Source organism: Mycteria americana, chromosome 3 (genome assembly GCF_035582795.1).
Source record: "Mycteria americana isolate JAX WOST 10 ecotype Jacksonville Zoo and Gardens chromosome 3, USCA_MyAme_1.0, whole genome shotgun sequence".
In the NCBI taxonomy this organism is placed as follows: domain Eukaryota; kingdom Metazoa; phylum Chordata; class Aves; order Ciconiiformes; family Ciconiidae; genus Mycteria; species Mycteria americana.
Genome location: NC_134367.1, coordinates 95,592,725 through 95,610,881, shown reverse-complemented (window position 1 = coordinate 95,610,881; position 18,157 = coordinate 95,592,725). Strand labels below are relative to the sequence as shown.

At 43.1% G+C, this 18,157-nt stretch overlaps 1 protein-coding gene across 1 annotated transcript in view; it reads right to left on the bottom strand.

The window, feature by feature from the left end:
- The window catches only part of GLP1R (glucagon like peptide 1 receptor), an 87,729-nt gene that overhangs the window by 44,179 nt on the left and 25,393 nt on the right, over window positions 1–18,157 (bottom strand). The window contains exons 2-3 of the mRNA XM_075497410.1: window positions 12,683–12,779; window positions 11,270–11,380 (exon numbers count right to left, since the gene is read on the bottom strand). Of these exons, the coding sequence (XP_075353525.1) occupies window positions 11,270–11,380; window positions 12,683–12,779 (208 nt within the window). The remainder of the gene's footprint in view (window positions 1–11,269; window positions 11,381–12,682; window positions 12,780–18,157) is intronic.

Below are 18,157 nucleotides of genomic sequence, written 5' to 3'. Positions count from 1 at the left end.
TTTAAATTATTTCTTCCAACAGCCCCTATATCTACCCTTGAGATGAGCAGCATATGTTCTCGAGTTCTCTGGTGTACTGCCAGATGGAGACTAACAAAGAGAGGCAGAGATGAACGTGAGAGACTAGGCGTTTTTTTAAGCAAACTGAGATTGCCAATTAGCTTGAGACAGCTTTTAGTGCAAGGAAGTATAAATTCTGAATTGCTTATGGGTTAGCAAATGCAAAGCAACATCTTCTCCACTGAAAAAAGGTAACACCCCTTTCCAGCACTATGGAGAGCTTTCTGGAAACTTGGTTTTAGTAGAGCAAAGAATGGAAGAAATGTAGTAAATGTCTAATCATCTTCACTATATCCAATATTTGAAGTGAAATTTACTTTCTTGCATGTTAAAAGACAAACAGGTAGTTTAGCTATATGCTCATGTAGCCATCTGCTAACTACCTTGGTTTTAAGAAGATCTCAGACTATAAAACTGGGTGATTAAACAAAAAGTGAGAGAAATTAAACCAGACAAGGTTTAATCTGGGCCCCCAAACCAGACGTTCCAGCCATGCATATACTTCAAAACTGTCTGAAGGAAAACTCTCACACAAACATCTGCTTCCTCAGCTGTAGGGCTTTCCACAGACCCCTCTAGAAAGCAATATATATTGTTTCCTTTGGTCTGCCTCGCACAGGTGACAGCAGCATTTCACCGCGCCAGCATCATTACCTATATGAGGCCTCACAAACAAAAGCAAGCATCTTCTTTCTGTTTCTGCTTTTTGCTTGGGGCACTGCAGCACCCAGTTCCCAAGCTCCCCCCTCCTCCAAGTTTGAACAGTGCCCATACACAAGCAACCCTGGGGAAAGGGAAGAGGACCAGGACAGTGGATTTAATCCTGCAGCACAGCAGATGCCCCAGGAGTGCAGCTGGTTGGACATCAGCCCTCCATGACCACGTTTGGTGGGGAGGGGCAGGGAGGAAGGCACTAAGTCACACTGCAGAAGCTTTTCCAATGGCGTGCAGACAGTGGGCCCAGGAGACTGGTGGGACACGTTGCTCATGGGACAACGTTTGAACAAGACTTACAGATACAGATAGATGAAGTCAGTTATATCACTGCCCCGACTCCAAACCAGTGCTTACCACCGGCCTGCTCCCCACCACGCTGCTGCCCAGGAGCACTCTGCTGTGGGGAGGGCATTACACTACGGGCCACCCCCACCACATGTCAATGACCCAAAATCCCTGCTGAGGCAGAAGTCTACTTGTAATCCTCTCTCACCTGGGTCTTGCTATGGCATGCCATGGACCCAAAGCACTTGTGGCAACACCTTGACAAACATGACAAGGCTCTCTTTCCTTCTTCAGCCCTTCTCCTTGGTGGGCACAGCAGCCACAGATGAATCTCTCAGATCCCAAACAAAATCCTTTTCAACACTTATGCTTCTTCTACTGGCATAGCAGGGAATGGGATCCGCAGTATTGCTATGCATGATGCCATTACAACTCTGTAAGTCTATAGTCTCAGCATTTGGGGACGGGAACATGCCACACAGGAGGGAAGTATTAGGGCTTGCTGAGTTCATTATTTCAACAGTAGCCAGGACTAAGCTAGACAGTAATGCAGGGTGCAGACTGTGCAGACAACTTCCATCATCTCTGTTGCACCACAAGAAGGTTTGCCTGTATCTCAAAGCCCTAGGGAAATTGCTTTTAAAAACCATAAAAGTCCTCATAGTCAGACTGGTAACCTCTGGCACTTGACAGTTCTGATGTAATGCCCCATTTCCACCCAAAGGCTCACACAGAGCCCACACCTACCTAAGGACACGTCAGGAAAAGCAGTTCTGTCACCAGAGAGGTAACAGGGAGTGCTGGAAAAAGGATCTCAAATGTAGGTTACAGCAGGGGGAAATGGGAAAGAGCCAACCCGAATGTGTCCTTGCACCTAAAGGTACTCTGGAGCAGCAACCCAGTCTCTAACCTCTGTATTACCACATCCCCACATGAAGCTCAGTTCATGCAATCTCTGTGACTGGGCAAAACTATTGTGCAGAGTACAGCTGTGGTCCCAGATCTCCACGACACCCTTCCACTTCATAGATTTAATCAGACTCTGACTGCATCTCTAGTAGCCAGAGGCAGCCACAAGGTTACTATCAGAGATCATCTGATATTACTGCTGGGTTATTCTGCCACCAGAGAGACTTTCAGGTCTTTCACGTCACAGGCTGAAAAGCTATGTTTTTTCCAGGGGTCCCCAGGCTGTACTTTGCCTGGTCTTCTGGGAGAACAAAGGAGCAGGTGTCACCATTGCAACACATAATGTAGTAAAGGGAGTATAATATAGAAAATAAAGTGAATTATAGGAGACAAGTGATTCAAGCAAAGGTGAATGACAATGGAAGTTATTACTTAAACAAAGGAAGGGATTTCAAACTAGGAGAAAGGTGGATCTAGAGAGCATGGGGAATTACAAAGCATTGAGGCCTCAGGGCCAACAGCAGTTAAGGGCATACAAGCCATCTGGCCCTTTACCTGGCGCAAGAAACATTCAAGACTTAACAAGAGCTTGGTAGTTCAGGAGTCCTCTAATGGCCCATGTATGGTCATACTGGAAGAATTCATAGTAGTACAGACCAATCATCAGGTCTTATGTCTCCATCCAGGACTGAAGAGAATCCAATGCACACCTGGGGCACAGCTTCTGGTTTAGTTTCCTCCAAAGAAACAAACCCCAGAACTGCTCAAACTCAGTCACAGCAAGTAGGACAATCAGGGGGTTGCTTCAAAATTCACTACAGTTCCAGAGCAAGATACCAATACAGATACAGACCAGGAGTCAAGCCAATTCAGGTATCAGACACCTCAAAACCAGAGACAGGTCCTAAGCTGAAACAAAAGCATTCAAAGAGTTTGGAAGATTTTGAGCGGAGATCTGAATAACAGCCACATCTGTGTTAATGCAAGTTTGCAGCCAACCTTTGTGCAGCTCAATGCATATAGGAGCAACTGATGTGGCTACTGTTCAGAGAACTCTTGTCTGAAACTAGTACCCCTGGAAGGTTTTTTAATTAAAAAGGATTTAGTGCTATTAAACAATAAAATATCAAAACCCCAGAGGAGGCATAATTGCAAGATGAATTGTGCAGCTCCATGGTTTCCAAATCCACATGGTGTTACTGGCAGCTGGCCTTCAATTATAAGAAGGTAACAAGAAAAAGCACACAGCCCATGACAGTGAGGTGAGGTGCCCACCGTCCCTTAAAGGAGTACTGCTCCCCTTGGAGGTTTCTGCACTGATTGGACTTTGAGACACAGCTGCTGCCCAAATATAACTCATGGCAATCTGACTGACTGCAATGTGGATAGCAAAACGTGCAAAAGTTTTCCTGGTGTTAACTTCAGTGCTACCAGAAACTGGGTAGGCTTTCTGGGTTTTCACTAAAGGCAAGGTTTAGCCCAAGACATGAGACACATATGGGAACAAAAGCTTCAACTCAGGCAGCCAGAGGTATGTGAAATTTGCCTTCAACAAGCTTTGGCCATGGTCCAAAATCTGTGCTGGAAACTTCACAGAACAAATCCTTCTAGCAGTAGCTTCCCTCCTGCTACTTCAGCATCTCTCCATGAAGACCTGCCCAATGGTGGGAGTTGCATAAGAACAAATAGAAGCAAAACAAAGAGCTAGAGTGAAACAGCCCATTCACGTTTAAAAATCGCTGTAGTTTGCTGTTTCAGAGATGTATAAGCAGGCTATGAGGAATACAAATACAATCTTGTCTTACCAAAAGCTTTGGTTTGTTTTTTGGATTTTGGGGGTTTTTGGGGGGGGGGGGGGGGGGGGGGAAGGTGGGAAAGCAAGGCATGGCAGAAGTTAAACATGCATTTGTTTTGATAATTGAGACATTTTCACTTCATATTTTCAAAGCATTTCAAAACACCACTTTGAAACACAAGTCTTCCCAAAGAGAAAGTTTATGGATTTCACCTACATAATCCTGAACAGGATGCTTGCTTTGACCAAAATTTGATTCCTCTCCACCTTCTGTTTGCCCCATTGCCACTGCTTCTCATTGTCCCAAAGGGCTTCCCCAACACACACACAAAGCTATTTTATATGGCATGAGAGGGACACAGATAACTTTATGAACTCCTACCACGTAGTTACAGCTTGGCAGTGATTGGGATCTTCATTTGCTATGATACCAAACCCTTGCACTGTGCTGTACGACACATTAACTGCCTCTCTCTCTTTCCAGTGACAGTGGTTTAACCTGCATTGAAGCAGAGACTACTCTAAACCTCGGTTCCTTTGGCTTCAGTGTGATACTGAGTACCCAGATACCTATAATATCCTTATTCACGATCTCTTGTTGAGTTAGGGCAATGCTATAATGACCAATATACTTGAAGTAGATAAATACTAATAAATACAGCTGCAATCACACCAATCAAGAAACAGATCTGCGGGGGGGGGGGGGGGTAGAAAAAAAGACTCAAAGCAATGAGGAACCCCTACACACATTTCAGTTGGGTGAAATTCCCAATCTATTTCGCTGCATAGCTACGCAAATGCTGAGTTTATTTAGCAATTAGATGGAAAAAATGTAGCTGTGAAGTGCCACTGAAGAAACATATAATAAACCAACCTTTGGGCCACATCCCAGAAGAGCACTGACAACTCAATGCCCAGTACTTCAGTGTGAGCTATAAAATTCCTCTAAAAATTCAGTTTTAATTTACTTGCCTGTCACAAAGCAAGTCTGTAGGAGTACAGGGATAGATGGTTTCAAGCATAAAATCTTACTCTAACATTGTGATCTTTCTTCTAACCAATTATCACAGATATATGCCCAGCCTTCAGAGAGTCCATCCTTGCAGACAGCATGCCAATACCGAGTTTGGCAGGGATGCTTACACACACACTAGGTAACACAACAAGGAAAAGTCTCAGGCTCAGCGTTTCTAAAGAGATCTGACACACAAGCGGGACAGGATTGATTGTCTCTGCTGTACTTCATAGGCCGCCTTCGCAAGCAGCACTTTCAAAAAGGGCAGAAAACAAATGTTGCAATCACAAGGTGAGTGATGCTGTGAGACAGAACCTTGCAACTGTGTGCATTACTTAGTACAAAAGACCTCCATGGATTTGTCTTGTGAAAGATTGGTCTTGAGTCTCCATATACACACAAGCCTGAATAGACATACAGCGCCGAGAACACCAGGTATATTCAAGTTTTTCAATGCACAGATTCCCATCTCCCTACAGTTGCTCTTGTACACCGAGATAAATGAGCAATCTGAAGACCTGGAGAAAGCATTACTGCCGAACCCACGCCCGCAATGCAGGCAGTGATTCTGAGGCTGCCACATTAAGGAAGCAAGAAGAATGTTACATCTCAGTGAGCACCTCTGCGGCAGCCAGTAGAGACAAGAACCTGCCAACATCCTGTGGGGTCGGACTAGTGACAGCACATACCTGCTCAGCAGGTGTCATTTTCAGCTTGCCACTCTGCTAGGCAACCTGCTGAGCTACATCTGCCGTTGAGATTTGCAGAAGGGCAGGCTCAAGCCTGACAGCCACTAGGACAAGAAGAGTGGGACACAAGCAAGAATAAGAGCTGTTAAAGTATAAGGTTTGCAAAACCTGTAATTGATCAAGGAATGTTCCAGCTTTACAAACTCTTCCCATGCAAATTCTTTTCTCCATCTCTTATTCTGGCTGATACCAATGGAAATTTGTAACAACTGACAGTAACTAGTTACCAAGATTTATCATGTTAAAAAAATTAAGAGAGAATCACAAAATAGCCAAGATTGGAAGGGAACTCTGAAGATTTCCTATTGCAGCACCCTGCTCACAGCAGGGTGAACTAAGGCAAGTTGCTCAAGTCCACATCCAGTCAACCTTTGACCATCTTCAAGGATAGAGACTCCAAATCCTCTCTGGGTCACCTGTTCCAGGTGTTTGACCAACCTCACAGTAATATAGTTATGTTTAAAGGAATTTTCCTGTATTTCAATTTGTGACCATACACAAGTGGAGCCTTCCCTTCTCCAGGCTGAAGAATACCAGCTGTCTCAGCCTCATCTCATATGAGAGAGAATCCCATCCCTTAATAATCTTCATGGTCATTTGCTGGACTTGGTGCAGTATGTCCATAGGTGTCCCATACTGAGGAGCCCAGAACTGGACAAAGCACTCCAGATGTGTCTCAGCCCTCAGAGTAGAGGGGAAGGATCATCCCCTCAAGCTGCCAGTGATGCTCTTCCTAATACAGCCCAGGAAGCTGTTCCTGTTCTTTGCCTCAGGGGCACATTGCTGCTCCTGCTGAGCTTGGTGTCCACCAGGACCTCCAAGGCCTTTTTTGCAAAGTTGCCTTCCAGCCAGTCAGTACTGGTGCATGCAGCTATTCCTCCCAGGGGCAGGACTTTGCATTTCCTTCTGCAGAAGTTCACAGGATTCCTGTCAACCCATTTCTTCAGCCTCTCAAGGTCCTTCTGAATGGCAGCACAATCACATGGTATATCAGCCACTCCTCCCAGTTTCGTATGGTCTGCAAACTTGCTGGAGGTGCACTCAGTCCCATCATCCAGATCTTTATTAAAGACGTTAAACAGTATTGGCCCTACTACCAATCCCTGGGGTACACCACTAGGGACTTACTTCCAACTGGACTTTGCACTGCTGACCACAACCCTATATGCCCAGCAGATCAGCCAGTTCTCAATCTCATTGTTCGTTTGTCTAATCCACGCTTCATCAGTTTGTCAATGCGGATGTTATGGGAGACGGGGTCAAAAGCCTTACTAAAGTCAAGATAAACAACATCCACTGCTCTCCCCTTATCTATCGAGCTAGTCATCCCATCACAGAAGGCTATCAGGGTCATCAAGCATGATTTCACCTTCATAAATCTATGCTGACTACTCCCAATCACCTTCTTGTCCTTTATGTGTTTGGAAACAGTTTCCAGGGTTATTTGCTCCACCATCTTCCTGGGGACTTACAGAAGGCCGATCACCTATCATTCCCCAGATTGTCCTCCTTGTGCTTCTTGAAGATCGTGGTGACAATTACTTTCTTCCAGTCCTCAGGAATCTCCCTCAATTGCCAGGACTTTTCAAAGATAATCAAGAGTGGCCTCACAATGGCATCAACCAGCTCATTCAGCACTTCTAGTACATCCCACCAAGTCCCTTGGACACACTGTATGTCCCGCTTAAGTGTTCCATAATCTGATCCTCCTGCACCAAGGGTAAGTCTTCTTTGCTCCAGACTTACCACTGATCACAGGGGCCTGGGATTGCTGAAGGCAAGTTTTACCAGTAAAGGCCATGATGAAGGCAGCAGCGAATACCTCAGTCATTTCCCCATCCTTTGTCACAAGATCCTCCTGCCCCATTCAGCAGTGGATCCAAATTTTCTCTTGTATCTGTTTAGAAGCCCTTTTTGTTGCCCTTCACATCACTTGTCAGATTCTGGGTGGGCTTTGGCTTTCCTAATACTATCCTTGAATGATCAGTGTTTCTGTATGCCTCCTGGCTCACCTGTCCCTGATTCCAACTCTTCTACACTTTTTAGGGAAGTGGCCAGGTCATAAAAAGAGACTTGCACTCAATGCTCACTCCATTTCAGTACCCCATCATAAGCAGTATTCAGTTTCAAGTGTTTCAATTTATTCCCCAGGGGACTTCTGGGGGTATGGTGTGAAGTCCCCAGCAAACTTTTTACACACTTGAAAACCTGACTCCTAATCAAAGGAACAGCAGTCTTAAATGAGCAAGCTTGGCTGAAGCACTTCATACTTAATGATGACCTTCACTGAACATGTTTTGAAGGTACTTCCCAAACAAGATCTCATCTTTTCATTTTCCCCATTTTCATCAGGTGAAGAGATAGAGTGCAGTGCTAGAATCTATTTTGAGTTCCAAGTAGGGGGCTAAGCAAGAACAAGTAATAAGCATGCTTTAGTGATTACTGTAAATCACAGGGTGTCCAATTTCCTATTGCTCTAGATCTTCCATTATAAAGATGTTACCTCTTCATCATGGCAGCCCATTAGCATTCACTTTGAACATGACTCCACAAGACGTCACTAAATAGTATCAGGTCATGGTAATTCTGGCTCCTAAATTGCATACATGGCACCAATACAAACTTCTTGGTTTATATTAGACAATGAAAGGCCTCCTTGTCCCATTCTTACTCCTTGCTGATAAAACAGACTGAGGTATATGCACAGTATGCACAACAAGGGAACACGTCCAGAGGTTTAATGACTTTCTGAAGTACTTTTGCAATCCTCCCTAGCAGGGGTCATACAAAATGCTGCTATTCTTTTCACTGAAACAAACGCTGTTGTTTAACATTTTTTAAAAAAAAACTTATTTCCCAAAAGTATGAAAGATATTGCGCATTCCAATAATTTATTAATCTGCAGTACTGTGTTAAACCTTGGCTCTCTCCAGCAGTGATGTTTCAAGAGCAGTTGGAAGTCAAATAACTGTGTCCAGGGTCTTAAAGACTGCAAGTAAACAGGTTTAGAGGAAAGAAGTTTAATCCTGTGAAGAGTTTTAGATATCCAGAAAGATTAGCTTTACTGGAAAAAACTCTGCAGCATCAATAATTTTATGTCAACTAATTATAAGGTAAATATTAATTTCATACATTTATAAAAGCTTGTTTACCCATTCTAAAAATATAACTTTATTAATAATCTGAAGAGGATTAGCAAACAACATTTTAACTTCAGAGGTTATCAAATTGGCAGTTACTACCAAGACAGCTGAGATAACACAAAAGATGTGCAGAAGTTAGAAATATGGACACAGTAGCATAATATTCACCCAGTAGAATACAGAGCAATACATCGGGGGGGTGGCGGGGAGAGTCACCCCAACACAGATGTTCAGCACAAACAAGACAGGAATAAAACTGCCAAAGCATGCAGGTCACTTAGGAAAGCAGACAAGGCAGAGGAGGTAACCAGGTGGCCGCAGCACCCCGGAGCACAGACGCAGAAAGAGTGGAGTAGATGATCTCTCCCACACACACCACAGGTGTCCCTAACCACCATGTACACCATAACGTTGGTTCCCATCTCTTCCCTTGAAACCCTAGTATAAAAGATGCACCATAAAGTGAAAATAGCAATCCAGACTCAGCAATTTTGTTTTAGGGACTTACCTCCGAGACAAGCTCAAAGCTAGCCAGAAAGTTGAAGGGTTGCAATAGTTGACCTGACATTTCTCCCCCCCCCCCCCCCCCCCCCAACTTTGTACATTTCTAAGCATCTCTGCCACTCAGCAGTAAGAGCCATTAAATGCCACAGCAGGTTACCAAGTGTACTGGGAGTCTGTGTCCAGGTGCTGGCAGCAGGGGACTGGGGGGTGGCCTCTGTGAGGAGAGGCTGGAGCTGCCCCATGCTGGACACAGCTGATTCCAACAGACCTACCGCAGGGCACAGCCGAGCCCCTCAGCCAAAACGGTGCCACCTTTTGTGGGGAAATGTAGGTAAGAAAGGGCCAAACACCACCTGGCAGTGAGGGGTGAGAAAAAAAAAAGTGTGAGAAACAGCCCTGTGAGCACCAAGGTCAGAGAAGATGGAGGGGAGGAGGTGCTGCAAGGCACCAGAGCAGAGAGACTTCCTTGCAGCCCTTGGAGATACCATGGTGGATGTGATGAGTTGACCTTGGCCGGCTGCCAAATGCCCACCCAGCCACTCTCCCACTCCCCCTCTTCAACAGGATGGGGGAGAAAATAAGATGGAAAAGCTCATTGGTCAAGATAAAGTCAGTAACTGGAAGAGGTAACTGGCAAAATGGGGACTGAACATTGCCAGAGAGGGGAATAATTGTGAGGAATCTTTTGTGGTTGTGAAGCGGTGAAGAAACAAGGGTGGAGTTTTATTGTGTGTGTAAATTGTCCACCTTTGTTGGTGTTGTGATAACATTTTTACTTTGGTGTGAGGATTTTGCCCACACACACCACCACCCCTTCAAGATAATGACAGTTTAATAAGGAAAGCAAAAGCTGCATGTGCAAAGCAAAGCAAAATAAGAAATTTATTCACTGCTTCCCATCAGCAGACAGATGTCCAGCCACTTCTTGGAAAGCAGGACCTCAGCACGCGTAACCATTACTCCCAGCCTCCTGCAGACCCCCAGCCTACTGGCCTTGGGCAGGGCATGGGTTGGAGAGAGCGCGTGGAAGCTGTGCAAGCACTGTTAAGCAACAGCCAAACCACTGGTGCATTATCAACACTTCTAGCCATACATACAAAGACCAGCACCATATGGGCTGCTATGAAGAAAGTTACCTCCACCCCAGCCAGACCCCGTACAGTCACCACCCCTTATTCCATACCATCTGCATCATGCCCAGGTCCCACATTATCCGATGCATCTAAGTATCCTCTGACCATCCCATCCCTTTTCTTTCTTTCTCGTTCCTGAAATCCCTTCATAACAACACTTGCAACACGTACTCCACGCTTAAACCATCTTTACGTCCAGCAGTCAGATTTATACATCCTCATTAAGCAGTATCCTCTGTCCCTTAACAGGGACCAAAGCCAATTCACCACACCAAGGCAGCTAGTTAATAAACTGTTTCATTTAGACTTCAAAACATAAAAAGGTCTTCACAAAGAACAAGCTGTACAAGTCACTGGTTTCAAAGACAGAATACTAGATGAAGCGATCTAATACACATTGCCTTCAAGTGGCATCAACTGTACCTGTACACAAGGGTGTAAAATCGAAAGGTGGCATTCAGTCCTTCAGAGGAAAAAAAGTCTTTGCAACCACTGACAATGCCTTCATCTTGCAGCATTCTGAGAAGTAAGTTTCTGAGGAAGCAGCACAAAACACTGTCACTTTAGACCTTTTTGTCCATCTACTACAGGACTACCTACCGCCTAGCTTTGCTACTTCTATCTGTTTTCAGACTACACCATTATTATTGTTGTTAGATAGTCTTCAACAAGCACCACAGTACTATTTTATTAATAGTCACCACCATTCAAGCAGCAAAAACAGATGAGAGCACAAAAATCCAAACTAAATGCAACCCTTCAGAACAGTCTCTTCTCTCATTTTCATTTTCTCTTGCTAAATGGAAATAAAGAGTGTATCATACCGAGCCCCATTCCTACTTTTATGTTGCAGAGAACTGACCGCACTCATAGCCATTTAAGCCAACTTCATCCTTGCTAAGGCTGTGCAAGGAAAACAGGGTTGGTTTAAAGCCGTGCCCGTAAGGAAAGGCTCTTACCTGTGTTAGCCCAGGGGAGATACCAGGGGCAGCTGACATTCACGTAGGTGCCGGGCAGTCCATCTGGCCAGCAGGCATAATCGTCAAATGTTCTGTTGCAGAATTTGCCTTCTGCAGAGAGATGAAAGGGAGGGTCATGCCACTGCCTTGCATTAATACTGCAAGGAGAAAAAGACTTGAAGAGCAGAAGATAAAAGGAAACATGGACACGTGCATTTAAGCCATAACAGCATTATGCAATTAAGCTTTGATGGGGAGTTAAACAAGATTTATCTGTCCAAAAGAGTTTATCCCCACACAACAAGAAACTGTTGTTTCAGGAGGGAACTGAAGAACAGATTAGGGTCTTTGACTAAATCAAGGGACAAGAAAGGTAAATCAATACTGATCCATTCCCATCTTTTCTTTTACACCCTTATGTGTCAGTTTAATTTAAAACCATTTTTGCTATGAATACTGTAGATAATAATTCCTGAGAATGGTTCACAGTCGTGCAATTGGAAAGTCTAGCCTAATATATAGATCCATCAACGAAATACCCCCACACAACCATAACTTTGCATTACAGCTTAATCAACATGAGAATACTTCAACTTCAGATTTATTAAACTGTCATTCTTAGAGGGCAGCACTCAACCGCTCAACAGGATAATGGAGCGGAGGGAGACGAATGTTTCCCTGCCATTGTTGTCATCAGCTACTGCTCCTGTTCTGCCATAATAATGTAGTTAAGGAAAATTAACAGTTGTATCTGTGAAGAAGTATTTAAAAACTTTAGACCCATCTTATCCTTCTCAATGCGTCACAAAAGCACTGAAGCATAGGAGAGGCTGCACTGTGTCCAGTTGCGAGGGTCATTGACAAGTCACCAGTGCCCTCTAAACACCACGATGCCGGCACATCGCAGCTGCGCTCAGCACATTACAGCAGCTCAGCTGCTAAGACAAGCTGCATTCTCATTTTCACTAAGGCACTTTTTTTTTTTTTAAAGCCATTTCAGCATTTTACAATGCTCAAAATAATTTATACCAACTTTAAGGCCCACAAACTGCTAGGTCAATGCAAACAGCATGGCCCCAGATTTCCTAACACCTGTGTGCTCTCTCAACCCTGATCCCTAAAAAGGCTTCAGGGGTATTACATTAGCGTGCTGCTTTGATGTGCTACAGCCACCACTTGCCACTGCAAAACACTCTGGACCTAAAGACTAACATCTTTACAATGAAACTGTTCTATAAAATACTTCCTCAGCAGAGGAAAGAGTCCCACAGAGAGCAGACGGAAGCAAATGGGATAAAGAAATGGACTGGAAAGTAAGCTGGAGAAGCATTTTCAAGTTCATAATCACTCCCTTGCTACTGCTATCAAGCATTTTAAAAATTAATACATCCTATCCCTACCAAGCTGGCTTACCTGCCGCAATGGGGGGTGCCTCATACAAGTATTTCAGGCATTGGAGCTGATACTCCTTCCACTTCTGCACAACCCCAGAGAGGGACCCATCTGAACTCTGAAAGAGAAATTGTGAGTCTCAGACATTACAGAGATTTAAACTATGTATTTTCCATGCAGCCTGAGTAGGTGGGTGTGAAAATGACTACCACAAGCCAAAACAGCACTGCTTATCATAAAGGGTACAAGATGCTGCTATGCATTTGCCTGATTGCAACCAAAGAAATCCCTTTCTATTTGTACCACAAGGAACTGAAAAAAAACCCACAAACAACTATACCATGTCCTCACTGAAACCCAAACTGAGCTAGCCTTGCTCTCTTAAACATGCCCAATTGTGTGATTTATTATCTCATGAAAAGACAGGGAGAGCAGCAAGTCCTTTTAGGAGAAGTTTTCTTTCCAACAGCAGTATTTCTGCTATCCCATAAATGAGACCCAGTTATTCAGTGGATATTCCCCAAGCATTCCTTCAGAAGATGGATGAAAGCTTTTCCAGCTCAGCTTTTCTTCCATGAACAACAGCTTTTCCCTGCATCCAGCCTATTTCTCCTGAAACCACAGAAAGAGCAGGGACCTCCTTTTTGCACAGTTTGACAGGCTGCAGGTTCCACCGTCAGCTACCCCAAGTACTGAGGGGGCAAGGGAAAAGTATGTACAAACTCTGTCTGAGCACAAAGGAAATTAGCTGTTATTAAACTGCAAAATTTAGTGCTGGCTGCTTGCTCAACCCTAGCAGATGCCCCACCTGGCTCACAGAAGCCCAGCTTACTCATTGCATTAAAGTAAGGAGATATCAGTCTTTCTCCTTATTCTCCACATTCATATAAACTGAATTACAGATGTCAGGATTAGCAGGCTGTAACTCATCAATAAAGCAGCTAACTCAGCATTCTTTTTCCAGAGAAAGGCCCAGCATGGATGTCTCGGACATAGAATCAACAGCATGAACCTAATGGTACAACACTGAGTGGAGGAAAATTCGTTTAATCCCAGCTGTCGATCAGTTTATTAAGTGAAGCATGAGGGTAAATAATCCTTGTAATTTTACACTCACAGCTTCAACTGCTAACTTTTATTTTCCATTTGTGCTTCTAAACCTTTTTCAGATGGTTAGAAGGAAACCAGGACATGGGAAGGATAGTTTTAAAAGGAAGAAGTAATTTTAAACCTATACCCCATTTCAGGAAAGCCAAAACTGAATGCTGTCCACTACAACCAACGTGACTAAAATTTAGACATCAGTGCAATCACCTTGGTATAAAAGAACGGAAGTAGAACTAGCATTTTTGGACTACAGACCTCTCAAGTCCTCCTCTCTCATATCGTTCTGATTTAAAAAAAAAAAGTGCTTGGAAAAAAACAAAACACCATATGCATCATGCTTCTGCCTGGATTAAGCCACTACATTTAATTACAAAGATGCTCTTGTACATGTGATGAGAAGTACAACAGTTAGTAGATATTCTTGAAACACAACACAAGTAACTGCCTATATTTACATGCAACTTAACTGGAGCTAGGGCCTCATGGCCATAATTTTAGAAGAATTTAGCCAGCTCCCCCTGAAGTCAAAACAAGCACAAGCCTGTGGATCTTTGAAACTCTGACCCTTGCATGCCCAATATAAATCAACTTGTCTATGCCAATAAATGCTGCCAAAGTCTGTCTGTGCTAAAGTCCCTAGTGTAAAATTAATGCATCCTACTGAATTTTAACCCCATGTGCCTATGGAAACACATAAACCTGTAGCATAGTAGTTGTGGTTTAGCCCCAGTCAGCAACTAAGCCCCACACAGCTGCTGGCTCACCCTCCCCCCCGGTGGGATGGGGGAGAGAATCAGAAGAGCAAAAGTAAGAAAACTCGTGGGTTGAGATAAGAACAGTTTAATAATTGGAACAAAATAGTAAAAACAATAATAAATTGTAATGAGAAGGAAAACAACAAGAGAGTGAGAGAGGAACAAAACCCAGGGAAAAAAAACCACAAACAGTGATACAACCGCTCACCACCCACCAACCAATGCCCAGCCCGTCCCCAAGCAGCGATCGCTGCCCCTTGGCCAACTCCCCCCCGTTTATATACTGGGCATGACATCATATGGTATGGAATAGCCCTTTGGCCAGCTTGGATCAACTATCCTGGCTGTGCCCCCTCCCAGTTTCTTGGGCACGTGGCAGAGCAAGGGAAGCTGAAAAGTCCTTGACCAGTGTAAACACCACTTAGCAACAACCAAAACATCAGTGTGTTATCAATATTATTCTCATACTAAAATCCAAAACACAGCACTATACCAGCTACTAGGAAGAAAATTAACTCTATCCCAGCCAAAACCAGGACATGATCTATGCTCAACATACATGAAGGAGAAAGAAAACATCACCAGCTAAGTTAGGTCTACAGGTCTGTGTAGAGAAACACATAACTAGTAACTCTAAAATGAAAACGCCATCTACAGAAACATGTAGGCTGAATAAGGATGCATGACCAGAGTACGGGTAGAAGGAACAACTTTCAAACCCAAGTTTCTCTCACGCAGTCTTTAAAAAGTAACTTTCAGGTTATGCACTGTTTAAAAGGTCTTCATTTTACAAGGGTGGTTACTGAAGTTATACAGGACTGTTTCACCACCCTCTCATCACCAGCTTAACACTTTAATAAATGAATTAGAAGGAACATTTTCAGGATGAACTCTTAAATTATGATTCAGAATACTTTCAGAAGCTACTAAGTGTCACACATCTTCCCAAAAAGTAACTATTGATCATGCATGTAGGTGACCACATCAAGTTAACCCAAATTCAGCTTTTAAAATCATTACAAGATGCAGATGCATACGGAGTTTCATTTAGAAACAAAACTCTACCTTTTCAAATATCCTGAAAATATCCTAAAACTGCTTGCACTAAGAAAATTAGCTCTTTTGGAGTCAGCAAACCTTAAAAGTATTTTCTTCTAAATCAAGCTTTCATCTATTGCCTTCATGAATGCATGAATAACCAGCTTTAATTACAGCTTAGGAAAAAGCAAGCCTCTATCCCTCCATTTAATGAAAAAGTAGAAACATTCTCCTTATATTGGTTTCTCATAATGTGAGAGGACAACTCGAACAAGGAGATTAGCAAACTACAAGAGTAAAATAATTAGACATGCCTTTTTGTGGAGATGACTGATTTGGCTGACAGTTTTCCATTATCTATAGTCCACTGCAATAAGACAATCAAATATAAATCCCAAGACTACATAATTTGTTCTGTTGCAATAAGACAATCAAATATAAATCCCAAGACTACACAATTTGTTCTCCCTACGCAACAGTTTACTCTAGTTCAGCTAAATACCACGCTTTGTTATCAGCCAAATTGACTTAAATTTTATTTTAATATATGCTAATCCCCATTTCCCAGAGATTTTGGCTCACATGAATAAGAATCACAAGTTATACAGTGCCACACATTTACAATGCGAGTAGTAATTCAAATAAGAGAGACTATATTTTTCTGAAGAGTGATTTACTTCCTTCTGCAACATCAATGCACTAAACGCCCATATACGAGGACAAGGTTCCTGGGTCAGTACCCAAAATTTAGGGCAAATTGCAGAAGTCCAAATAGCTTTATCAAACTCAGGACTATATTTTTGTTGCTAAAAGCACTGGCCCTTGCATTTTAGTTGTGGGTTTGGGGTTCCCCCCCCACCCCGTTATACTCAACCATGGGAGGAAAAACAGTAGTAGTTTTGCTGTGGTGAAAATGTATCACAGGAGGATAGTGGAGGAGAAGACGATGGAAACATCCTCTTCTGACTGGTTAAGGTGAAGGAGTCGGAAGGCAAGAATAGACGAAGGACATTAAGGAGGTGAGTAATGGTGCAGCCTAAGGAGCATAAAACAGATGCAGAAAAATTAAGACAGGCAAGAGCACAGAGACTGGGAGCCTTTCAGTGTAGTTATATAATTAAGTGTAATTAATCTCTAGTGATAAATTAGCTCATTCAACAGTCTGAAGACAGAATTCCTTACAAATCCTTAACAGCTTTATAGGAAAGCCTCTTTCTGTAGCCATCATTTGTCTTCAAAGACCCTACTGTAAAAGGAAGCATTTTAATCACTTTTCAACATCTTTGGAACTATCCCAGCTGCAACAAAAACTGCATCCCCACAGATCCAATGTGATCAATGCTACAGAAGCACTATTCTAATCCAGCAAAATCTGAGTACACAGAGCATAAACCTGCAGGGGGCTCAGACCCGACAAAATGCACCACGAAACGGCACCATTCAGAGTGGGAGGGAGAATTCGCAGAGCTTCAGAAGCAGCTGGTGACTCCTGGGGTTATCTTCTTCCCTCATCTCCCATCACCGTGTAAAAGGTCTTGCATGCAACAGAATGAGAAATTCCTCCTTACATTTGTATTTCTTATGTCTTTGGTTGTCTTTTTTTAAATGGGAACACTTACGTTACAGCTTTTTCATGCTTTTAACATTTCAGGATAATAAGCAAGACTTCAACTTGCTGCTAAAGGCTCACAATGTAATGTTACAACCACTGGGACCTCCAAAATGCTAATCTTAGTCTTCAAAAGCAAAAGCCAGGCAACCTGGCATTGAACCACGCTTTGGTATGGCCTTGGTATTCCTCCCTCGAATAGTAACAATGACATATCTACCTCATGAGAGGAGGGTTCAGATTACATTTACTGCCTTTTATCTCAGAAGCACCAGTGAGTTACTTTTAAACTTTACTGCCCTTTTTGAAAAGTCCAATGCAACACATTATTTCAAGGCTATTCTGTTCAGGATCAGCACAGCAACTAAGTCCAAGATAGGCGAAGATTGCATATTACTAGCTTTATGCTCATTCCGACTTGACATTCTTTCCTGTATAATATGGATCTTAAATCATCTGTTACGTCAGCATAAGCTATAGGTCTGCATCAATAAAAGCCAACACAGAGCGGAAACTAAGCTGGTCATCTAACAGGTTTATTCAATTCATAGCATGGACATAGGTTTGCATTTCAGACAGTTTTGTCCTCAGTTCACAGCCCAAATGGGGCAGAGCACAACACTGCTACCCCAGAAAGCTTTGCTGTGACCCAATATCACCTTGCATTTATTGGTATGAGATTCCTCCTGCCCAAGAAAGAATGATTTCCAGGTTTCAAACTTAAATGAATTAATTTGTGTGGGGTGGCTTAAATACAGTCACCTTCCTAAAAGCACTTTTGCACCTAACAAGACACTTTGGCTTGCAACAACAGTACCTCTGGGAGCAGAAGTTTAAAAACAGAGGCCATAGCACAGTACAACTCTGCAACAAGGCTAGCTGTTCACAGAACAAACTTATCTCCCCCTGCGATTTGCCATCACTTTTCTCCACTTCTAATCTGAAGTAAACATGAAAGCAGTATGAATGGCAGGATGCTATTACTAC